The 25,320-nt window shown below is 47.3% G+C and overlaps 1 protein-coding gene across 3 annotated transcripts in view; it reads right to left on the reverse strand.

Moving 5' to 3' along the window:
* GLI3 (GLI family zinc finger 3) overlaps positions 1-25,320 on the reverse strand; it is a 269,723-nt gene that overhangs the window by 55,860 nt on the left and 188,543 nt on the right. For 2 of the 3 annotated variants that reach the window (XM_072791650.1, XM_072791652.1), the window contains 4 exons: positions 20,950-21,151; positions 8,294-8,507; positions 7,366-7,482; positions 5,610-5,750 (listed from right to left, as the gene is read on the reverse strand). In XM_072791650.1, coding sequence (XP_072647751.1) covers positions 5,610-5,750; positions 7,366-7,482; positions 8,294-8,507; positions 20,950-21,151 — 674 coding nt within the window. The remainder of the gene's footprint in view (positions 1-5,609; positions 5,751-7,365; positions 7,483-8,293; positions 8,508-20,949; positions 21,152-25,320) is intronic. The other variant, XM_072791651.1, reaches the window with a different exon arrangement.

Raw genomic sequence — 25,320 nt, forward strand, 5'->3', positions numbered from 1 at the left:
AGTGCCACTCCCCTCCGCTCCCCGCCTCAACCCTACAAAAGCAAATACATAAAACAAAGAGAGACGAGGCCACTCTTCTCAGCCCTCTGTCTGTTTCTCATTAGGCCTCCTGCATGCCATCTCCGTTTGGCCTTGGATGTTGGGGAGGGCATTTATTTTCACGGCTGTTTCACAGTATGATAAGTGAGAAAATAACGTTCTAGAGGGTCAAATGTTTCCAGGGAGGTCATCCCGAGGGTCAGGGCGGAGATGGGGCTGCCACTCAGAATCCCGCTGGCCCCGGGAGCCCACACAGCCCTCCGTGCCCCCCACTCAGGCTCTCTTGAGTGCTCTACGGAGAGTATTTCTGCAGGTGCAATTCAGTCCCTAACTTTAAGAAAGAACGTGACCCTTGAGGCACAGTTGTCAAAGGATGGCTTTGAAGTTTGTGGTTCTCAGCCTGCATTTTACATGCAGTATTTCCAAATAATTAGAGTCACTAAATTAACTAGCAACTCCATGTAGGGAAAAGAAGATCAAAATCTCCACTCATTCATTTGACGTTTTATGTGCACACAAAACTAATTTCTGCCTCGTATCTGAGACCCCTATCGCATCTTACACTCAATTTTCTCTTAGGTAAGGATATACAATGCAACTTGAGCAAAGGGATCAAAATTAGATGGAAAACATTTAAAATGCAAATTTAGGATCATGGTATTAATATGAAAATAATGTCTTCAACACATCCTAACTTCCCCGCGTTTCTATGGATGCACCAATTCTTCACAGATTAGATGTGCCTTCTTTACATCTAAATCTCTAGGATATTAAAAAGAAAGCCCTTCGTTTTCATGCTGCCTATATACAGAATTTGTTTTCAAACGGCAGCAAAGGTGATTATAACTGTATTCTTCTGATAAAGGAAATGACAGCATGCTTTAGAGATCAAAATTTGCAGCATATGAAAGCATTTAAAATCCAAGTAGGTGGTTAATCACTCTACAAAAAGGTGAATTTCTGACACCAGGCTCAAAGGATACAAATGGAGCACAGGGACTTATATGCCACCCAGTTGAAGCTGGGGCTGATGGAAACACAACTCACGTTCTCTGCCCTTCGGCCCCACTGGCAGGAGACGACACCCACCGCGGTGGACCTGCCTACAGCCCTTGCTGCAGACTCATTCTGCTGGGGATGGTGTGGGGAATAAAACTGGTAAAAAATAAAAAAAATAATAATAATTTGGGACGCCTGGGTGGCTCAGTGGTTGAGTGTCTGCCTTCGGCTCAGGGCATGATCCCTGGGTCCTAGGATCGAGTCCCGCCATCAGGTTCCTGCAAGGAGCCTGCTTCTCCCTCTGCCTATGTCTCTGTTGCTATCTGTGTGTCTCTCATGAATAAATAAATAAATAAAAATCTTCACAAAAATAATAATTTGGCAATTTATAGACCTTAGGAAAGAATACTATGTGTGTTACTTCTCAAACAGAGAGAGGGTTGCTTCACTGAAGCAGAGGGTAGAGAAGCGCAGAGATACAGCTAACAGGTGGACGTTAGGGATGGTGATGAGACTTTCTTTCTTTTGGGTCCCAGCACTGCCATTTGCAACTATCACCAGCCACTGAGCAGCGGTGACCTGCACTGAGGGCTGCCCTTTCTTCACCTCCAGTCCTTCTCTTCTTTGGCAAAAGCCTCTCAGAATCGCTGGTGGGGCGCAGGAGGGCACTGGGGAACACAGCACGCACGTTTCAGCGAATGCATCCCACTAGCATGGGCTCAGGCTGCACAATATTTCAGATGCCTCGCCCCTCCTAGAGCCAAACATGGGACATGGGGCAAGGAGAGAAGGAATGCAAGCAAGAAATGGGGTTCAGGAGGGTCTGGAAGCCTCTCCCACCCACGGGAGAGGCCCGGCCTGAGGACAGAAGCTGAGGTTTTCGCAGGCCAACAAAAGCTTCAACAAAACAACAAAACCAGAAACGCCTCGAGAACCGATATTCTACGACTTCCAGAAATAAATGTAAAGATTCGCATCTTTTGGGAACATAAAACACGCAACAGCAAAAAAAGAGGGTCTAACTAATTTGCAATTGAAGGGAAAATGTGGACCTCCCCACTTATTTTGAGGTGTGAGAATACACGCTTTCGGATGCCCAGGGAAGACAAGGCGCTTGCATCTTGACAAATCAATAATAAATTCAGCCCTACCCAAAGGCGCTCTGAATTAATTTTTAGATGGCACCTCCTTCTTCCTCCCTTGTTCCACTTTTAGCAGACACCAAGAAAGGGACAAAGTACAACAAAAACCTAACAAACCCAACAAAGATGTGGTGAACCAAAACACACATCTATCCTCTTCACTTCTGGGCACGGAAGTGAATTTCTGACAAATTTAATACTAACTTGGGAGTAACCAATCCCACTTACAATGATCATGCTGGGAAGAGAAATTAATTAAACGTCTCCGTGATAAAGACCCCCCCCCCCCCCCCCCCCCGCCCAGCCAACCCAGAATAAACACGCAGTTGGAGGAGGACACAGCGCTTGAAATAAAGGAGGAAGAAGGGGAAGGCAACATTTAGCCCATCTGTTGGGACAGTAATAGGACGAGGTAATCTTTCCAAGGGAACACGGGGCGCATTACGCTGGAAACAAGACTACCTGGCGGGCAGAGCCGGCGAGTCCCTAATTCTCCTCTTCAACTTTGCGATTTGCTAATGTGAAACATATGTCTCCCTTCTGCACCCAGTTCAAATGACTCTGGAATCCCAACCGTGCAGCTCAGCGACTGAACCAGAACAAGGAGAGAACTTGTCAGGATTTAAGAGCTTTCAGCAAAGCCCTTCAATTGCAGCCAGCACCCTATTCCACGGAAGGATATCAATTATAGATAGTGACTTGCTTTAGCAGGCAGTCGGGACTGTCAGACACTAGATAGACAACCATGAAGAATCATGAATCTTTCTATTAACTGTAAGAGGGGGAAAAAGAATGGGTCATGGCTATAAATAAGGCAAAGCATCAGAATGCTTTAACACCTTGCCTCTTGGTCGCATGTAGCATGAAAATGCAACTAATTCACAGAATGTCGTCTCTCCGAGGAAAGCCACGGCGACAGAAACAGTTCATCCTTCCCTCCGTCCTTAAAGAAGTAGGTTGCAGAACTGGTATATTTCTTGTGTTTCCATCTGCTACCAAAATGATTAGGTGGACGTAGAGCCATTCTTTCAATCGGCAAAAAATAAAGTGCCCACGCTCCCCCAGGCCACCGCTAACGCCACCAGATACACCCACGGGGAGGAAGGTACCTGTATGTCAGGCAAGGAGCAAACTCCCCTTGAACACACAAATCTGGACTCTCCACACAAGCAAAGAGGGTGGGAAATAGTGCTAGAAACTGGTGGTTTTATTTAGGTGGTTGCAAGTTTTATAACTTTAAGCCATTTAACGTACATACTTTATCTCAGATTAAAATTAATATCATAAAGGGAATATATTGGATTTTCTCCTACCCCTGACATGAATTCCTTCTGGCTGATTTGGAATACAAAAATTTCCACGGTACACGGATTCATTCTTTTTTTTTTTTTTTTTTTAACGGTAAGGCCCATGACACAGTAGTCATGTAAGTTGATCGTGTAAGCAGATCTACCCTAAAACCACTCAGATTTCTCTCCCAAAACATCATCACTACCTTAAAAGCTTTCGCCACAGAGATTAACTACACTTTCAAGAGCCGTGGTCTCTGAAAAGCTTTCACTTTAGGTGGGCAGCAGGGAGGTTACAGATGCTACCTCAGACCTGCTCCTGCTAATGAGGAGCTCGATTCCTTCCAACTGCAGGCTCAGAACAAGCTCCTTGCTCCATCCGGCACCTGCTAACAGCTGAACCATCATCACAAGCCCCCCTTGGAAACTACAGTGACTTTTCCTCAGAAAAGGCACCAGGGGAGAGCGTCACCTCTCAAGAGGACGTTTTTCAAGAGCAAGCAGCACGGGCAATGTCTCGTTCACGATGGCAGTTTCCATGCAAACAACTCCTTACGTCTGAAGTTTACTCACTGTACCATGAAGGGTATTCCTGGCATACTTGCCCCCCCGGGAATACCTGCCTACGCTAAAAGAAACATGCCAAGCTTCCCCCCCCCCCTTTGCTATTACCATGTCTCTGGTTTCCATTAAGACTCAGCAAGCAGGAAGGGCCATTAAGCAAGGCCTGGCTTAAAAATAACACTTGCATCAAACTAGAGAGAAAGCATCGAATTAAGGTCATGGAAAAATCTGGAAATACACCTTGATTAAAAACATTCGACTTTCTAGGTTCTTGCTGTGCTGAGGAATCTAGAATTCTTCCTACACAATTACAAGGAGACATGGTTAAAAAAGGAATGGGCCGGGGAGAGAACCGTGCTGATGTCACGCTGGCACCTCAAAACATTCTGTGCATCACGGATCGCAAAACCTGGCAAACCATCTACTTCACACTTCGACGGGCCGGCGAGGTGTGGACTACATCACGGCACACAGGCCAAGTTGCAGAAGACACCCTGGAGGAGCTCACGCGGCCGGTGAGAAATGCGGGGTGTGTCAGGAATGGTTATCACTGCAGCGTCTAAATGGAGAAGGGTTATCAGGAAATAGGGATCATCCCAAATTAAAAGTTGCCATAAAGGAAAAGAGAACAGGGTGAGCGTGCGCAGTGGGTGGGCAGGGGACTCACAACGGAGCGCCTCTGTCAGATGTCATGTCACGTAAAAATAAGCTGACCAACCGGCCACACGTAGCAGCCCGTCCTTACTGCCTCGATGGGACCCTGCGGCTTCGTAAGTCTCGGTTACAGAGCGGCCCTTCCATCCTCTGGCGTGAATGACAGAGCCAGATCCAAAGAAGCCGTGGCAAAGGAAGTGTGCCTAGCCCGGGACATACATGCCCGTGGGGGTGGGGAGCACACTGCGTTATTGGGAATAAAAACCAGTAAGACGAGGCGTGACCATGCTACAAAAATACACGCCCCTGAACACATTCTACAATGACCCATCACTGTCCGTGGGACTACCCGCCCCACAAATGGTTGGCCTTACGTCAAGGAGCCGTGCTAACGGCTTCCCCAGGCCTGTTCCTATCCCACCTGGAAGACTCACGGCTGCATAACATAGTGGGACGTTCCCACAACCCTGCAGGTTTGGAGGAAGACTGCAGAACAGGAGGAAAAACAAAAAAACAAAAAACAAAAGGAACCGCCCCCCCCCCCCACCCCAGCCCCCTCTACAATTTTTCCTACCGTCGCTGGGTGTAGGAGAAGAGACTCAAACTTGGTTAAAAGGTTAATAATAATTCATGTCCAGCTTACTATTACTCAATAACCATCAAAGACGCTAACTCAAAATAGTGTTTTCGGGCTTACAGGATCAGAGTCATTACGCTCTCTATTGAAGACTTTATTGAATTTTACACTAAGCTTTAGCTGACTGAACAGGTCAAGCACCCGGGCTCAGAGTTTTCTTTCTTCTCAGAAAGTCATAAAGCCCGTTCCCGTTTGCAACGCTGCTGGCTACGAAACCTGACTCAGCGCAGGGTCAGGGCCAAGGTCACGTGGCTGCAGAGCCCACTGCCCGGGCCCCCCACTCACGTGCACCAGCTGCTCCTGGGTGTCAAACTCCCGCGTGCAACCTTCCCAGTGGCAGTTGGTCTCATAGATGACTTCGGGCTCTTGTTTGCTTTCGTCTCTGTCACCCTCTTCCTTTACCAGGGTTGTTCCTTCTGGCTGTTCCTGGAGGGGAGGGGTGGCGAGGTAGGGTGGGGAGGGAGGGGAGGGGGGGCGAAAATCAGACACAATAGAAGGAAAGATAAGAGAAAGGAAAAACAAAAGCAAAAACAAAAACAAAACTTCCATTGGTCTTCATCCTGAGGCAATTTTTCAGTGGAGGGGGGAAAAATAGGAGCCCAGGTCAATCAGCTGGATTTTGTGAACAAAAGTAGTCAAACATATGGAATCATTTGTGTGCATGTTTTCTGATTTACCAACTATGTCTTCAGAGGTTGTTAATTTGGGATTTAGGAACAGTCCAAACCGTAACGGTGATAAGAAGCTGAGACCAAACTTGGCCCCTGAACACGAGGGAAGAGAGAAATGAGAATGTCATCCTGAAAGAGAAGCAATGAAATGAGGTCGCGTCGTCTTTACCCAAGAGACTGGCCTTTGCTCTTTCGGTTAGATTCTTTCTAGTGTATTAATTCGTTTATCCTCATAGTTTGGAATCAGGGAAATGGTTGACTAGGAACTCTAACTCCGCTTTCCCTGCCTCTGGAGACTGTGAGCCGCACTCTGTGGGCCTCAGAGGGATCACATCTTCCTGGTTCAACTTCCCATCTGCAAGGACGTGGCTCGCTGCCCAAGAACCACAGCATCTACAGCTTGGCGGCGGAGTCTTTTTTACCCTGAGGTAGCTTCAGCAATAAAAATGCAAAGAATTTCCAGAATTCTGGGACATGATTAGGTGCAGATTCAGGATCTCATCTGGGGCAGGGTGACAAAAACTGTATTCAAGCGTTTAGGTGGAACCAGCCGGACGATTGGCCGGCAAAATTCAAGAAGGCTGGATTTCAGAACCTATGACACCCACTCATTCCATCCTCAAAGTGCTCACTGGAAAGGAAATCTGGGCGGAGGGAGTTGGAGCTTGGGGCTGACGCGGCCTGGACGTAGAAAGGTCCAGATTCTGTGGATGTCCAGATTCCTGTCCAACCCCTATTTCTGGGAATTAACACTCACTGACCTCCTTCCTGTGTCAGGCACAGGGGTCCTAGGAGACAGTATTACAGGCGTAACAAACACATCTTAAAACTGAAGCCTGGAGGAGCTAAAGGCCTAAAAGCAGAGACCAGATTGGAATTTCTAAACCTGCCCTTTCAAGACTCTGGTTAAAGGACCAGAATCTAACTGGCCTCAAGTTAGTTTAGTTGTGCCTTGATCCATCCCTCTGTTCTCCAAGCTCTCCCGGCAAGTGGAAAAAGGCAAAATAAGAACAAATAAGACCATGGTCAGTGTAAGGAATATCATCAACTCTGCCCAGCTCGGGCTCAGGGCCAGGAGTTTTGTATTTCCGGCCCGAGACCAGGGCTAAGGACCGACGCTTGGTCATACCAGTGATCGGTCACAAATTAATCCCACCACTTAGACCATGAACTACAGTTCCTACCCTGCACAGCGTTTTTGTGTTTGCTTCTGCATTAGAGAAAGAGACTGAGCCAGACTCCGTAAATGGCCTTGTGTCAAATGCGGGGTATGGCCAAGGGCCCAGGCCAAGAACACAGTGGACAAGGAAACGCTGTGAGAGACATCATCCTGGAGGAACCAGCTGGCCGCCAGAGCCCCGGTACCTCACCTGCTGGCCCCGTGGCCCCGGGCTGGGTAGGTCTTCGTCAGGTTTGATCTTGGACCGCTTGTTGTGCATCAGGTCACCAGTGCTACTCACCGCGGACTCACTCGTCGGCTTGTTCTGCTGGTCATATTTGCAGGGACAGGGACAAAAACAAACAAACAAACAAAAAACACACAAAAGTTTTGATCAATAAATGGACTATAGCTATAACATGGAACTGTAGATAAGTAGGCCTCTCTGGAGGCCTAGAGTCCTAGAACAGGACTCTGATCACGCCCCATCCCATGACAGCAGAGCTCAGAAAATGTGTTCGAAGGCAGAGAATGCATCCATGAGGCAGCTCCTTGTTTTCAACTCATGAGTATAAACTCCTCGTGGCTTTTCCAAAAGCTAAAAGAACAGAACAGGGGGCCTGGGCTTTAATGAGCTCCAATAGTGTTATTTAGAAGAACAAAGTTGCGAGGTGGGTAGCAAACCAAAAGAAAGTTTGCAAAGTTCTTTAATTAAGGGATTCAGATTCTTCTCTGAGCCGTATTAGTGAGGAGACAAGAGCAGAGGGCACAGCATGGTTTGAGTCTTCCCGTGAAGTATCACACGATTCTAGACGCCAGTGGACGTCGCCAGATGAGAGCGACGCCTCCATGCAACGTATGGGTTACACAAGCACCGGACCAGAGGGAGCCCAGCCCTCATCAAGCAGCCCGCCTTGCCACCATGGATGAAATGACTCTGGGGGAAGAAGCCACTGTTTAACGAGGACCACACACATCACATGGTCACCAACACTGGAGACTGCGGCCCAAGGTTAGGACGACGGCAGTCTTAAAGCCATGAGAACGCATAGGTACTGGACATGGTCACAGCTCAGGGGGTGGTCAGGCTCCCTTCTAGGACTACCAGACGGTTGGGCTCATCGAGCTGTCTCTCTCACCTGTGAGGACTCAGAAGGGCCAGAAGTGACCTGGACGGGGTTGAGCACCGTAGGGATCCCAGGAATAGGCCTCTGCGTTGGAAAAGTTGGAGCAGGGTGGATGAGCGGAGGGCTGTGTCCAAAGGCCGAGCCTAGGCTCTGTTGTCGGCTTAAGATTTGCTGATGCATGTGGAGAGACACGGGTGCAGAAGGGTAGGTGAAGCTCAGGGCAGGGCTGCAGGTGGGGAACAGAGAGTACAAGACTGTCACTCACACGGAGCGCAGAGACTGCCGCGGGCACGTCGTGGCCGCGCCTCTGTACCGGTGTTATTACCATCCCCAAACGACATCGGGTCTGTGTGTTCAAATTAGAAGGTAAAAACGGTTACTGAGGAACATCCTAGACGCTTCCAAGGGGAAACGTGGCTCCTAAGGCAAGACACGCGGGTGCGTGCGCCCAGACACACAGACCCGACATAAGACTCGGCACAATGGAAACAAAAGGCACCAGCTCAATAACAGCTATTTATTGCAATAACAAACTTTATATAAAAAAGAGAATGGGTGACTACATGCTTTATAGTACTTTTATTGGCTCTCACTGCCGTATGTTGCTGTGCATGGACCAATTCCTTTAATCTCGGCTCACGCTGCGTGCTTTCATATGTCTCCGGATCTTATTACAAGAGGAAGGAAAATCAATTGGTTAAATGTGTTTTGAACACCATGCTTGTCATATCACTCATTTGTTTGTAAAGATGGAAAGCTTGGTTCATCCAGAATGCCACCTAAAGAATTTCCATCAGTGCCGTCTGGTTACAGAAGCTGATGGATTAACCTCTCCTGGCTGAAATCGGTGATCAATGGGCTTCGGTAGAGGAATATTCCAGTGGGAGGGCACAGCTCCCTCTCCCAGCTAAAGAGCAGTAAATGTCCAGGAAAGCCCATTATACATGCTAATGCCCATCACCGCTTCATTACGCCCCAGCACCATCCAGCCTCCAGTGGGCCTCGAGGAAGCCACACTATTACCTGAACATTTCTCGGCGGGCAGACAGTCCCGAACCGTTCTTTGTGCTGGCACAGTTTAGGAATCAAATCCTCTTAAGAGAATGAAGGGTTCTCGGGGAAATGCGTGAAAAACTATAATTGCATTCATGAACATGTCTTTCTTAAAACATAAATCAGTGGGAAAAAAAAAGAAATAAAAGATGGATATTTATATATATTTGCTCCATCCTGCTGTGTAATACCCAGAAAGAATCAGGGTTTCCTGTCATGTCAAAGGTAGGATTCATGCAAATTTCCAATCTGGTGGGTTAATTACTATTGCTGGTAAGCGCATTAGCTGAGAATATAATAATTACAATAACAAAATTCAGACCACTTCAACAACTTTGGGTAATAATTCCGAAGATATACTCCGTTCATTAATGTGACTCCACATTTTGCCTATTTGACTACAATCCATGAAAGGCGGCTTCAATGGGATTACATTACTATTATTCCTACAGAGAACCTTGCATTACAATAGCTTGCCCATTTAAGACTGAATATCATTAAGAATACCCTTGGAGAATTTCACCCAGCTTGGAGGAACCCTCCTTTCATTCCGCATTGTAGTTCTGTAATAAAGGCAAGCAGAAACAGGGTGAAAACAGTCATTGTTCATGGCAAGTTAGGGAGAAATCAGTAATAATATTCCGTTTCTGCAGTGCTATAGTTTCTGCCCGTGTTTCCGAAAGCAACCGTGAATGATTACAGCGAGACTCCGCTAAGGTAGCTGTGTGGATGATTGATAGGGCATTAATCAAAAGATGCATATCTGCCCCAGAATTTGTTCACAAGCTTTCTTCTAATAGCTGATTTCATGTTCACTGAGCTCTATGCCAGTTTGTCCAATTTATTTTTCAGTGTACAAGCCATTCATCAAAAAACACAATGATTTAACGCCCCCCCCCACCCCTTTCCTTTTAGTGAATGGGTATTACTAAGTCCAAGTACCTTATTCTGCTCATTAAAAAAGCAAAGACCCAAAGACCCCACTCCACATACATTTGCAATGTGACACAGAGTTTGCGGGAGCCTCCGGACACCTTTCCAGAGTTTCCTGAGCTCAGGCCGGCGTGGAGGGGGCACCTCCGGCCCCTTGCACGTCGGATGCGGGAGGGCACCGCATCGGGGGGCTCAGCACGCCAGGACCCGATTAAGAGTTGAGGCCTTCAGAGGAAAGATCCCATAAGGCAGGCGATGCTCTCAGTGGCCTGTTTCAGCGATTTACCGACGTCCACAGCCGGGCAGGTCGGGTCTGATTTTACTTTCCAAAAGATGTCAGAGGGAAGGAAAGCAAGTTCCAGCCTGCCCCTGACCTCAGCAGACTCAGGGAAGGGCAGGCACGGCTCTCGACACATCTGGGGGGCGTCGCGTCCCCTTGCGGGGAGAAGCAGGTGCCAGGAATACATTCTCCAGAATGCAGGGCTCTCGGCTTCCAGGGGACACGATGGGGCTCGCCTCGCCGCTTATTCCGAAGGAGCCAGCCCAGTCACGCTGTCCCCCAGGAGTCCGGGGCAGGGGGCCGGGTCCCACCCCGCACAGCCCGCGCTGCCACCGGCTCCTCGAGGTGCCCGGGCGGCGGGCTGCTCCTCTGGGCCACAGAGCCTCTCTGGAACTCGAGGACCGTCGCGGCCCCTGGCGCTGTCACGGCAGCAGCAAGGATGGGGAGCCAGGCTCCTCCCGCTCACCGGGGGGCGTGGAGGTGGCGGCGAGCAGAGGCCCCCCACGCTGGTCCTGTGGGGTCCCTGCTGAGCTCAGCACGGTTGCATCTCTTCTGTCAGCTGGGTCTTAGCTAAACTGTCACCTCCTCAGACAGCGAGGCCTTCTGAGACCCAGGCCCCCTCGGAAGGAGCCCCTCCGATCACCTGTTGCTGGAGGACACAGGCCACACCTGCGCTCGGCCAGTCACACCCTCCCTCCCTCCAGACTGTGGCGTCCCAAGGAGCAGGCCCTGGGTGCCTGGAACACGGCCCAGCACACAGCAGGCGCTCAGGATTGAGCCAGTGAGCCGCCGGCCTCTCCTTCAGTCTATTAGTTCCCAGTTACTGCTGCGACGAATTATCACAAACTGAGTGGCTTAAAACAACACACACACACACACACACACACACACACACACACACACACTACCTTACTGGCTCATGAAACCAGCCTTGGGTGCTTCTGGAGCCTACAGGAGTCCTGCCTCTTGCAGTTTCTAGAAGCTGCCTGCATCCTCTGCTTGTGGCTCCATATCACACTCCCACCTTCCTCTTTAATTACATCAGGGCCACCCAAATAATCCAAAATAATCTCCTCATCTCAAAATCCTTAACTTACCATGGCTACAAATGCCCTCAGGATGAGGACCTCTTTGGGGGCCTATCAAACTCCAAATACTCAATTCAAAGAAAAATACGTTTTCTTCCTAAAACCGCCACTTGGCGATGTGTCTATAAAACAATATAAACAAAGCTAGTACCTAGATTCATGTCTTTCTATAGAACTTTAGGGACTGAGGACAGTCTTTGATGATTACAGAGGTCGGAATTAAGAAGAAAAAAAAAAAAAATCCCACCTTTAGAAGTCCTGAATAGTTTATGTATTCATTCCACAATTTTCTAGAAATGTAAAGTATTGATATTGTTGAGAGTTTTTATAAATATCTTCTTCATCCTCTAAAGGACCTTAAAATCTTGGTCCACCTGAGTACTGTTACCTCAAAGCCTTTTATATTTCTGCTCACCCTACTCTTTCCTGTGGATCACATGAAGAAAGATTAATTTTACAATCTGATTTCTCGATTCTCTTCACTCAATATCTTTTTTTTTTTTTTTGCTATGACAATTTTTATTTCCAGAACATCACTTGGGTTTTTTAGCAAATCGATTCCTCTTTTTAAGCCTTTTAGTTTTTACGTAATTTTTATTTTTTTTAAATATTTTATTTATTCATGAGAGACACAGAGTCTTCACTCAATATTTACCAGATTAAATATAATTTTTAAAGGACTATTTTTGTAGCTTTCACTTCTTTTCCAAATGACTACGTGAAAGATGGGGTAATTTAAAAGATAAATATTTATAAAAATGTGACTTACAATTTATTTACTTATGTTTAGTTGATGACACTAGGAGGCAAAGTCAGATGGCCCCCATCTTCCCAAGCAATGTGCTAACAAGATCACGGGCCTCCTGAGACAACAATCCAAAAGTAAGTCTTATGGAGGAGAGGAAAGATAAGTGCTCAAGTCATACAAGTGTGAGGAATATGGGTTCAACCGTCCCAAGATCCCACGGAGCCGTCAACCTGGGATGTGCATTCTAGGCATCCCATCCCAGACACAGTGTGCAAGAGTATGTGGGGGAGCTTCTAGAAACTAGTGATCCTTGCAAAACACTTTTGAGAGACGCTCTTCTAAAACAACGGTTATTAAACCAGAATAAATTAATTTCAATATTAATTTGCCTTTTACTTTCCTCAGAGCAGAAAAGGAGAAAGGTGTGGATTTTAGGTCCTTGACCATAACGTGCGTGGCATCCTCATCCACTAAATATAATTTCCAGCCAGTAGAAGAGATTTACAGTTATAGAATTTTTTTTTTAAATAAAATACTTTAATGGAGCATTCCTCTGTGTTTGGTGACTCAGGGACAGAACTATGAGCACATCTTTATAAAACTACTCACGGTCAGTTCCCCCTTTATGTTCGGTGCTGAGCTAACAGTGATCAACAAACTGATGTCTAAGTGGGAAGCAGTTCTCCTGTTTTCCAAAGATTTAAAATGAAAACTCCCCAAATCCGAATCTTTGAAAAAGGTTTTTTTTCTTTTTTTTTTCGAATCTTTGAAAAAGTTTTGATGTATTTACTCCCTATCAAAAATCAGAGGTAAAGGTTTTCCAATACTCTTTTGCAAAGTATGGTCAAGTTTTGCAAATTGGGCCTTGTTTCTTAATTTGCAGTCAGTAGTGTAGTCACGCCTCATTCAACTGGAAGTCTCCTGTCTGGGACTCTAGCAACTTCCCCCAACCTAGCTAGAATTTGGAGTGTAAATAGAAAGAAAATGTTAAGCGAAATAAATCTCACAAAATGCACACATGAAATCATGCATCAATTAGATGCATCAATATATCCCATGTATAGTCCCAGAGCATGAAATAATTTTTGCAACTAGAAAGGTATCTGTTATAACCAATACGCCATACTTTGAAATTCATAATCATTTTCCACTTTCACAACATTGTTTTTTAACGCCAAGGAAGTAACGGGAGCCGACATTTGTACAGAAACCTTACGATTAATCAGTGCATCAAGTTTATATTTAATTCCTAGAATGACATCTAAGTGGGAACCCTAAAAGTTCCTATTGCCGAAGATCATTCGCTCAACATTCATTCAACCCTACTATACATAAAGGTATTTCGGACATTAATATTCAGGTTGGATGGATGAAATCCAATTAAAATGGCTATAAGATAAGCCCATACATGTTTCAAAAACAACTCAGGCATTCTACACACAACAGGCAAAGAGGGTAGGGGGTGCCGGGTAATGCAATATGGGAACAGTGTACGTGGAGTGGCGTAATTTGGCCTGCCGCGGTCTTTCACATTGGCAGGATAAACAGAGCTGATGGCAGCATGGAAGAGATCTGTTATTCAGTAAAAATAAGGCAAATAAATCAAGGAACTCCAAGAAAGATGGCAAGAGGCTGGATCACCCAGCCACCGCACGCTGAGAGGTAAAAGTTTCCGCCTGATTGTTTAATGACGTCCATCCAGATGGCAGCTGTCCCTACCTGTGTCACCGAAGGAGGAGGGCCACTTCCACAGCACGCAGTGCCACGGCTCCTCTGTGGGAACACAGGGCCTCGAGGACGAGTGTGCACGAGTGGTGCTCTGCACTTCTGACCTACATCTTCTGCAGACAGGCCCATGGGTTTCCAGGCCCATTTCTAGGACCCTCACCATCTCCTACCAGCGTGAAGAGTAAAGGACATGTGGCACCCCTGCGTTCTTAGGAAACGTCTTGTTTTAAATCTGAAATCAGTGCAAACTACCTACAAACACGTGTTTCGTTAATGGCCCTGGTTGCTGTATTTTGCTGGGATGTGAATTTCTGAAACAGCCTTTGAAGACACGCATGTGACACCTGGACGACGTATTTATTGCTCTAGGCTGGGGCACAGGGACTGAGAACCCCCAGGCCGAAATTTCTGTGTGAAGAAGCCAACGAGGCTACCTGCTTTCCAGCACCCGGTGTCTCCTGGCTCTGGGGCTCATGAAACCCCGAGGCAAAGGCAGGCAGCAGTCAGCGCCTGGTAGGAGGAGGCCAGGTTCAAGAGGAGAGAAGCAAGTGGGGGAGGAGGAGGCGTTCTAATCAAAACCGACTTTGTGGCTACTCCGTGGCTGTTGCACTAACGAGGCCGTCCTCTTGCTGGCTACAGCTGTGGAATTTACTGCTCAACAGCTGCCGTTCAAAGTAGGAACGGGGCCTCCCCAGTGCTGCTGAGAATGGGCCAACATGCATTATTGCTCATATAGGTACAGGCCCAGGGACACACATGCCTGCACGTGCTTCTATTTGAAATGAGAAAAATAAAAGCTTCCACTTCTATCCATAAAAGCTCCCAGGGCACGTTTATTGGAAAACGCAGCAGCTTCAGAAGTAATGAGCACACGCATTAGACCCGTGCGCTCACAAAAACAAGCAGGGATGGCCCCAACCTTTACACGGAGGTGCGCACACTCTGTGGATACTGCTCTGCACCAAAATCCGTCCGGCTTTACGGGACAAAAGTGTTCTAAAAGGCTTGAAAAGCCACTTGCCATGAAACCAACAACCAGACAAGACCTCTGTCAACATGAACAGCGGTGACACCCTCTCCGATGAGGTTTGGCTGGGAGCACCCAAATCATGGAACTGGCTCGGCCATGCAGATGTGGCCAGAAAAAGCATAATCAGCTTTTCAAAAACACCATCAGGAATTATGATTTGCCTGTAAGGACGAGCACTTCCGACCAATCTTTTTAGCCGGGCCTCCCACTGGGGAGGCCTAAGAGAGAGGAGGAAGGCCTGGGGTACAGAACGAGAAGGTTCCGAGCTGGCCCCGCCAGGCTCTGTGCAGCACGGCAGTCGCCGAGTGCCTCTGGTGCAGCCCACCAGGCTCCCGGGCATCAGCTCCCTCCACCCAGACACAACGCAGCCTCCCAGCCTCCGGGGAGGCTTCCGAGGCTCCCTGCCCGGCCCCGACGGGTGGACGGGTGGACGGGCGGCCGATGGCTGTGCGCAAGCCGGCCCCTGCCTGCCCCCTCGGGGGCGCGCCTCCCCCGTTACTGCCATCAAGCCCTGCGCTGCTGACGTTCCCTCGACGCCCCATCCCTTCCCAGCCCACGGCCCCATCTGGCCCCTGCTCGTACCTGCTTGGAGCTCGCCGAGGGCAGGGCTCGTGCCGCGCACGCCTGGCAGCCCCAGGCCCGGCCCGGCGACTAGTACAGTTGAAGATGCAGCTGAATATTTGGGGGACTGAACGACTAACTGATAAATGAAGTGCTGTCTAAAACCAGTGACCACAGATGGGAGTAAATAAAAACTACCTTTCTCGGTATTAATCACTTTCACTGCTGCTGGGGGAGAAGGAGTTTGTCACCACTTTCAGAAGACGCAATCAGAGTTGCAGGACCCTGGTCATCGGCACCGTGCTCACCCCCGCTGTCTTCTTCACGGTCTCCCACCCAACCTGTGACGAGCAAACCGGCCCAGAGCCGAGCCGCTGCTGGAGGCCCAGCTGGTGCCTGTCCTGCCTCAGGAAGTGGCAACAACGGTGGCTTCCTCCAGGAGCCTGGGACCGAGAGCGTGGGCCGCGCTAGGACACAGGCCACCGTCCACACCCCAGCCACGGCTCCGGGGCCGTGGGCGGACACACTGTTCTCACTGGGGCGCTGCGGTGCGTGACACCTGACCCCCGCTTTCATCGAGATCTCTGTCCTGGCCACGCCAGGCCTACAACCACTAGGACACAAGCCCACCTTCACTCTGGCCATTAAATTCAAAGCGAGAACGCTGTAACTGGTGGGACAGGAATGAGTGGCCTACTCATTTCTTCTTGCAGGTTATTTTTGCCTGGAGACCACAGGAAGAGGAGCGTCATCCGAAACCCCCCTCTTCTGACTGCGGTGCAATTTCCAGGGGAAGGTATTCGCAGAGGCAAAGGCACTTCTACTCTCCTGCCATTAACTGGGTATTTACAACATCCGCCTTTAGCCACAGAGGCTGGAGGCTACAGGTTGTATTTGATAAATGTGACTCATCTGGGCTTAGATTGGAGTCTTCAGGGGGACGGACAAGTTAAAATTTCTTGAGACAGCCGAATAGTTCACAATGACCCTTTGGAGTGCATAGGGGTTTTGTTTGTTTGTTTGTTTGTTTGTTTTGGAATGGTCATTTTTGTTATGATATTTAAAAGATAAGATTTGTGACGTACATTTGGACAATAGGGTTGAAAAGTAAGACAAAATCGAGTACGCCAAGGGGCTTCCATGAATAAATATTTGCCTTCTGCGGTATTTCTATAGCAGTCTGAATTATTCACTAAATACATAAATACGAGAACCATACACAAGGACAGACATTCGTTTTTTTAACCTTTTATTTTGTATCCATCCTTCTATCTCTCTATAGCTCTCAACCTATGGACATATATTATTCATAAAGACTGTTAACATTCTGAAAATCAGGATTATTCACCTGCCATCTATAGAAAGTTCCTTTGATAAAGGTGCTGATGAGAATTCCAATTACTCATTAAAGTGCTCCTTCAGGGTTTGCCTGGGTGGCTCAGTCTGTTAAGACTCAGGTCGTGATCTCTTGATTTCGGCTCTTGATTTCGGCTCAGGTCGTGATCTCGGGGGCGTCAGACTGAGCCCCGAGTCGGGCTCTGCACTAAGTGTGGAGCCTGTTTGAGATTCTCTCCCTCTCTCTCTCTCTCTTTCTCTCTCTCTCCCCCTCTGCCCCTCCCCCGCTGAAAAAAATGAGCTCCTTCATTTATTCACCAAAGAAAAACATTCATCAAGTGATGTCAGGGTGAGAAGGCACAGGTGTTACGGGTGGCAGCATGCAGCCCTCTGGTTCGTGCTCTCCAGCAGAGGGAAAACAAAGAGCAAACCCCTAGATGAGCCAGGAAATACAGGAATTTCAAAAAGCGGCAAATGCTATCATCAGCCCCTTGGGGAGTAACACCTGAACCCCATGCTACATGGAGGAGAGCGATGGCATTTTTTGGCAAACTGAACGCGTGACTTCACATCGAATGCCGTCCTTCTAACTTAGCCAACAGCCATTGTTCTGCACTGCCAGTTCCAGAAGCAGGTCAGGTGTCAGAAAACAGTGCAAAAGGTCCAGTGTGTTTGGGGTCAGTTACGAAGCAGGGGATTGGGATATTGGCACTCGACCTTCTCCGACTTCTAGCAAAGACCCATCGTGTTGAAGCGTAAAACATGAGGAACAGTACACTTTCCCAAATCTGTGACACAGAAACAGTGAGCGTGCCTCGTACCAAGCACTCTTCTGGTACACAGCAGTGGTTACACACACCCTCAGGCCACACTCGCTCCACTATCTTTATTGCTCCAGAAGGTCAGCTACCCTTTTCAGCTTTGCTCACATTGCCCCCCGCTTCCCCTGCCACCCACTGGTCCTACCACTTTTACAGACTATTCCTCAAGTCAGTTTTTAGGTCACAAGCTCAAACTTGGAACAGGGCAAGCAAAACACTAACATCAACCCAGCTACAGGACGGGCAAGTGGTGCCGAGGATGATTGCTCTAGTTATTGTATTATATGGCAGGCTGAAGTCATCCTGGGTGGTCTGCATGGCTTTTCGTGCATTAAAAGCGACCTCTGGTCCTAACCCACACTGGCTGTACATTGAAGAAGGAGAGGTCAGGCTGCCAGACAGAAGAAAGAATGGGAAGCATCCAAAGGTGAGGAAGAAGAGGTGACCGGGCCCCCCTGGCAACAGCAGGCCCTCCTGGGACCTGACTGGTCTTTAAGGCAAACCTCTTTTTCCAGCTCTAATGAGAACGACAGGGTCTGTTGGAGCTCCTTGGAAGCAGGGGAAGATGATCAATCCCCGTCAGGATCCAGTACTAGGTCCCCCGGGCCGAGGTGAACAGATCCAGAAGGCAGAGAAGATGGGGGGAGGGAGGTAAGGATAAAGCAAGACAACATTGTGACCGTCTGCACCATATTCTAATCTGAGGCTCTGAGATGCTGGGAAAAGTCAAGCTAGCTGGGCAGAGAGCCAGAGCGAAGAAAAATTAAGGAGAAGCAAGAGAAACAAATGCTCACAAGTGATTCTGTGCGAATCTCATTTTTGTGCGTATCCTGGTGTGCCATATTTCTACCACTGTCATGCTATGACTGCTAGTCAAGCCACATAATAGTTACATAATTTTAGCAAATTGAGATACGGTCATTGGCAACCTACGATCCTGGGAATATGTGCCAGGAGTGCGGGAACAGCCAGGCTGCGGTTCAGAGGTGGGCACACTTCCTCAGAGCCAGTCTGGGATGATCGTGGGGGTCCCAGGGCCAAGCCGTGCTAGCTCGTCTCCCAGAGGGGCACCATCCGGGATCAGTCCTCCTGAGATTTCGCCCATGGGTAGGGGTCTTCATCCTGGCACTGCACACCTACGTCAGCTTTAATAAAACACGCCGTGCCCTCCACAGGGGTGCCCTGTCTGTAGCTTACAGATGTGAAGGCTGAACTGCAGAGAGCCGATGGGCAAGGAAAGTTTACCGAGCTGGTGGCAAAGCTGGAATCTGATCTGTGCCCAACTCCAAAGCATTTGTGAGGACAGTGGCTAATCCCGAAGACACCGCAGGACCTCCCTCTATGGACTGCTGTCACGTAAGCACGGTTATTGGCTTTGCTGTGTTTCCACACTTTAACGACCACATTAACTGAACAAAGAAAAGCACAAGAAAATGACATCCCGTCGTATCAACATAGGACTTATAATAGTTAAACACTAACTTGTGTGCCATGGAGTATTGCTGATAATTGAACAAGCAAAGACTTAGGACTGTAATTGAGAACCTCATGGAAAAAATGGTGGTATCCATCATTTCTAGTAAATACGCTGTGTTACTCCTGCTAGTGTTTTCTTCCCCAGACTGTTGGGGTTTCTCTAATACGTATACCCGTCATGGAACACCCATCACCTAAGAACTGAAGCTACTGCCCATGTGCAGACACACACCAATAACAAAATCCTCGCTTATTCAGAGCAAGGCTAGCAAAAAGAGCCTTTGACACGTCCTTTTAAAGCGAATAACTACCCAAGGTTTGCAAAACTCTAGTTCAAAAAGACTGCTTGCTAGTGGGGCTCAGCGGTTGAGCATCTATCTGCCTTTGGCTCAGGTCGTGATCCCGGGGTCCTGGGATCGAGTCCTGCATCGGGATCCCTGCGGGGAGCCTGCTTCTCCCTCTGCCTGTGTCTCTGTGTCTCTCAAAAATAAATAAATAAAATCTTACAACAATAACAACAGAAAGACTGCTAGTGACTGAATTCTTAAATTAGGGGAGAAACACTGGGGGGAAGGGTCAACTAAAGTTGATAACCAGGGTTGCGTAATGAATGAACTCGAACCTGATCTAATTCTATGCCTGAAACAAGCATTTGGTAACTAGCACAGTTCAAAACAGTGAGTGATTAGCTGATAAAAGCAGTGTAGGGACCCCTGGGTGGCTCAGCAGTTTAGCGTCTGCCTTCAGCTCAGGGTGTGATCCTGGAGACCCAGGATCGAGTCCCACATCGGGCTCCCTGCATGGAGCCTGCTTCTCCCTCTGCCTCTCTCTCTCTCTCTCTCTCTGTGTGTGTCTCTCATGAATAAATAAATAAAATCTTAAAAAAAAAAAAAAGCAGTGTAAACACACCTAAAACTCATCACTTGGCTTACTTTTATTCCCTACTTATTGACATCAGCTCACGTTTGATCATTAGCAGTGAGAAATATTTTACAGGAAGCACGTTTACAGCAGCCTGTGTTTGTGCCCTCGCATGCGAGTGCAGACACGAGGCACCTCACCAAAGGGAGTGTCAGAATGTTCTCGCTGTAGGGTGACAAAACAGAGAGCTTTCAAATTAAGCTAAAAATACGTAATAGGAACACAAGGAAATCTTCATTTGCCCCATCGCCTCTGACAGATATGCCTTCTGATGTCATCCCATGTATTTTCCCTTAGATTAAAAATCCTGCTGACGCCTTTTCTTCCTTCCTGAAATGTGCACCCCCCCCCCCCCCCGCAGTGAACAGCGGAGAATCACGCCACGCCTGGTCTTCCGATTTCTGCTCCTGTCATGCCAGGTGCTCTGCAACCGGGGCTGGACCTGGGGCCTGGGTGAAAGATCTGCCCTGCCCACTGCCTCTACGGAGGAACTACGTCTGGGCATGCGGGCTACTGACTGTACGGTCCGCCACAAGTTCTTCTGGGCCCACTAACTGGCTCTGGAATTCACTGCAGCGGTATCTGCGCGGCACCCGGGGCAGGCCCGGTGTCGCGCTGTCGCGCTCATCCTCACGGGCTGTCAGCACTGACCCTCTGTTCAAGAAACACATAATGGATTCTGGAAAATACGTACCTGATTGCACTCGCAGACAAGTGGCCGTAGGAGCCGCTCGCTGAAGAGCTGCTGCGGGAATTATTGAGAATCGTGACCAAGGAGTTGGGAGATGTCCTTATCATGGTCTGAAGGTCAAAGCTGTGATCGGACAGCGGTGATATGGACAGTGTACGTTTTCGGCTCGGCCGGGCCGACAGCCTGGGGCTGGGGAATCTGGTGCCTGTTACATAAACAAAACAGAACCCGATTACCTGCGGTTGTGCTCGGCACCTGCTCTGTATCGCGACTTGCCCCGGTGGAAGAAGTGAAGGAGAGGAAGCCGGCAACTTGCGGTGACAAGTACCTCTCCACCCACTGGTGATCTACTGGCTACAATTGAGGAAATTAGGGAGAAATATTTATCTTCCAGGGCTTACCTCGGGGGAGCTCTGTTTATTAATGTGCAGGCAAAATGATAAATTGCTAAACAAAAGGGAAAGACTTTTATGTGTTATCCCGCTCATTTCTAGTGATTTATGAATCTGACGGCTGCTTAGATATTCCCATCATTAATTCACCACAAGCGACAAAGACAGTGGTCCCCACAGTTCTACACAACACACCCCTCCCCATCCCAACATGCACCATTTTATGGCAATGAGCCGAAGGAGAGAAGGAATTAAAGTATCCAAAGACTAAAAATTCAGCTTACTTATGCCCTCATTTCCCTAAGATTTCTGAAGTTATCTGATCCATGTATACTTACAGCTTTACTAACACAACAGATAAATGCATTACCCGAAATTAATGGTTCTCAATTGGGGGCAATTATGCCTCCAGGGGACATGTGACAACATCTGGAAACATTCTGGTTATCACAATTCTCAGGGTGCTGCTCGCATCTAGTGTGCAGAGGCCAGGCGTGCTGCTGAACACCCAGCGACGCCCAGGCCAGCCCTCTACAATGGAGAATTCTCTCCCTCCAGGAGCGCCAAGAGTGGGGAACCCCCACTCCGTTCCCCATACTCTAAAGGCATAAGCCCCAATAAACGTCTCAAATCTCAGCATGGTTTGGAGATGTTCCAAGTTGGAACATTAATGCACAAGCATTAAAATATGGGCTTTGATGAATCTATTTTAATCCTCTGGACCTTGCTTCTCCAGTCAGAACCAACAGAGAAGAAAGCATTTATTATTAGAAATCCAGTCTTGGGGATCCCTGGGTGGCTCAGCGGTTTGGCACCTGCCTTTGGCCCAGGGCGCGATCCTGGAGTCCCGGGATCGAGTCCCGCGTCGGGCTCCCGGTGCTTGGAGCCTGCTTCTCCCTCCTCCTCTGCCTCTTTCTATCTATCTATCTATCTATCTATCATAAATAAATAAATAAATATTTAAAAAAAAAAAAAAAAGAAATCCAGTCTTTATTAAGACTCTTCCAATGAAGTTCTCATCTGGAGGTTAGTAACTCACGCGTAAATGTGTGCCAACTTAATACAATGCTTTTTCAGCTAAAGAGTTAACAATTAAATATGCCTACTTGCCTTCAATATGGTAGACACTAGAGATCTGAATTTTAGGGATTGGCTATGAATGTGGCCCAGAGGCCCACACTCCACTAAGGTCAAATTTACATTACAGAGTCATCAAACTCAAGTTGAACGAAAGAATGAGAGCACAATCCCACTCCGTAAGAAGCAAATCAAACACGATTAATTTTGAATAATAATGGAGGGTTTCTATTTTAGAGTATGGGTACACTTTCACACGGGGGCACTACACTTTTGCAGTACCCAGAGCACAGAAGCAGAAGGTAAGCCTTCTTTATAGAAAGAAGCCTAGGCGCTTGGTCTCTGGAAACTTCCATGGGAATATTTCTTTCATCATGGACCTTGACACAAGATAACAATCCAACGTGCTTCGAGACCATGTAATGAAACGATATAGATGGATATGAGTCTACAGACGATCTCAGAGAATACACAGATATACTTTATAGTTAAAAAATAAATCACAAACTGGAGCTTAGGAAGTCAAGTTAGTACCATCCACGTGTAAAGCTGGAAAACCAATTTGAAAGATGAATATGGTGGCTCCTCAAATTTTTCTTTCAGACACATTCAAAACTGAGTTTCTTCGTTTAGAATCATTTCGTTATCAGCCTGATTTAGGTCGTGCTCCTACCAGCATGGCTTTCCCAGCTATGAACACATCTTTTCCTGTTTAAATCAGCATCTTACTTTTATTATGGCATCTGCCTTACACATAAATGTTTCACATTTACTCCCTTATGAGAAGCTAATTTCATCATAGTTTTTCAGTGAAGAAATACATTCCACTTACAAACAACTCCAGGGACTCCAGATTTAGTGTCTACTTTCATATAATCCTCAGCAATAACCCTTCTCAATGGGTCTCAGTGATCACGGGCAGAGTTAAGAGTAATAGGGCATTCTAGACAGAGAGGATTCCTGGAACACCTCTAATTCTTTAAATCACTAACTAGATAAGGTGGCCATTGATGCTGTGAAGCAAGAAAGGTCTTAGGGGCCCCTTCCATCTCCCACAGACAGAGCCCAGAGGCCTTCCTTCATCCTTCCAAGGAAGCCTTCCTGTTGTTGCCCATGGCCTGCCTGGTTGGTTCAGTCCCTTTGTTTTTCCCTCCTGGGTGGGCTCTTAATAATTAAGTCTCCACCAATACAAATAATGTAGTTTTGGGGGAACCCTCGGTTCTAGAATGTTCCTCCTAGGATTACTTGCTCTCTTGTCTTTTAAGGTCATCAATCCCAAAAGACAGAATTAGAGCCAAAAAACAGACTTGCTTATTCTAACATGCGACATATAAATACTCTGTACTGTAAGTGGTGGAAACCAAGATATGCCCCTTGTCAGCATACTTAAATGTCAAATGCTCATCAAAAACCAGTTTATTGTGGTTTCCGCCACCTGAAGAGTCCTGAAGATCCATTAACAATGGATCCAAGTGACCAGCTAGATACCAGCTGGGCTCTGACACTGCAGGTGCACCTCCAGTGTAGTAATTTGGAATTGTTTTGCTTCTCTGTTGGAAAGGTCTCCTATGATTGAAATGCTGGGTGCTCTTATGTTATACTTAACTAAATGCTATTTCAATTTTTTTTTTTTGAAGGAAGATAGTATTTTAAGCACTTTCCAACCCTTTAATATATGCTTCCTAACCCCCTTATAAGCAAGCAAATGGAGAAAAGTCAGCATTTTGGAACGGTGATTCAGGATCCTCCGGGGAGGGGAACAGCTAAAACCCAAGGTACACATTTTAGAAACAGCCAAGAGAGAAGTGGCCCACGTCTACACTGATCTTACGGGTTCCTTCGGAAACGGAAGCCCGAGCATTCTTATTGTTCCAACACAGATATCTCCGATCTGGCTTTCTGTTAATTGTTTTGTTTCTCTGTTCTAATAAAGAATTCTGACAAAGAATAAGGAGGTTTCCTTTTATGTGATGAATGATAGGACATCTAAATTCCTACTTAATGACAATCAATTTACCATATACTCAGGCAAATTAAAATTCCTTTAATTAGTTTTTACAAGTAAAAGGGTAGCTTCATCCTTTATTTAGATAAAAACCGCCACTGCCTGACTGAACATATTCTCATCAAATGTAGAAGGCAATACGGCTGACCTTCCAAGGACTCTCCCCTATTTTAATTCTTTATTTGCAGATTTTCAAATAACTAATTTGCATAATAACACTGAACTTTTTCTCCACAATCCCTAATTGAAATGTGGTTATGATGAATCTGAAACGTAAGCTCTGGACTCTAGAAAGCCAAACAACACAACCCCTGCAGAAGATGGAACACGTTTCTTGTACTTTTGAGTGCGGTAATGAACTCCATGGAAAGCAGCGCAAGCTGGGACCCCGCATAACCCAGCTGGGTTCGTTCGTGGCCACAAGAGGACGGAGGCTGTAGATTTCGCCCTGTGTGAACCAACCGCCCTCTCTCCACTCCAGACCAGAAGGCTGCCTTACTCACCATCACTAGAGACCTGACCAGGGTACACCTGTGTCACAGAAGAACCCAAACAGACTGTAGATGAGAAAGCACCAACCAACCAACCAGAGAAACGAACCAACCAACCAAGCCCTGGCATATGCCCTACTCAAAGCCATGTGGTTGTCATAGTCAAAGGGCAGTGGCCTCCATTGATATACACCTCGTACGATGTTTCGCATTCACTTCCTGGCACCTGGCAAATGGAACTGGAAGAGTGTGAATAAATAAGAACTCTTGGATGTTCTGAACCGTGATACTCACAGGCTCATTTGTCTCTATGTCTAGATAAGTGACCCAAAGGCATCGCTATAAGCCTTGAGGGATCCAAAACTAAGTGATGTAAAAAGCATCAAAAGATGCCATTATCTTCTACAGT

Source organism: Canis lupus, chromosome 21 (assembly GCF_048164855.1).
Source record: "Canis lupus baileyi chromosome 21, mCanLup2.hap1, whole genome shotgun sequence".
NCBI classification, from domain to species: domain Eukaryota; kingdom Metazoa; phylum Chordata; class Mammalia; order Carnivora; family Canidae; genus Canis; species Canis lupus.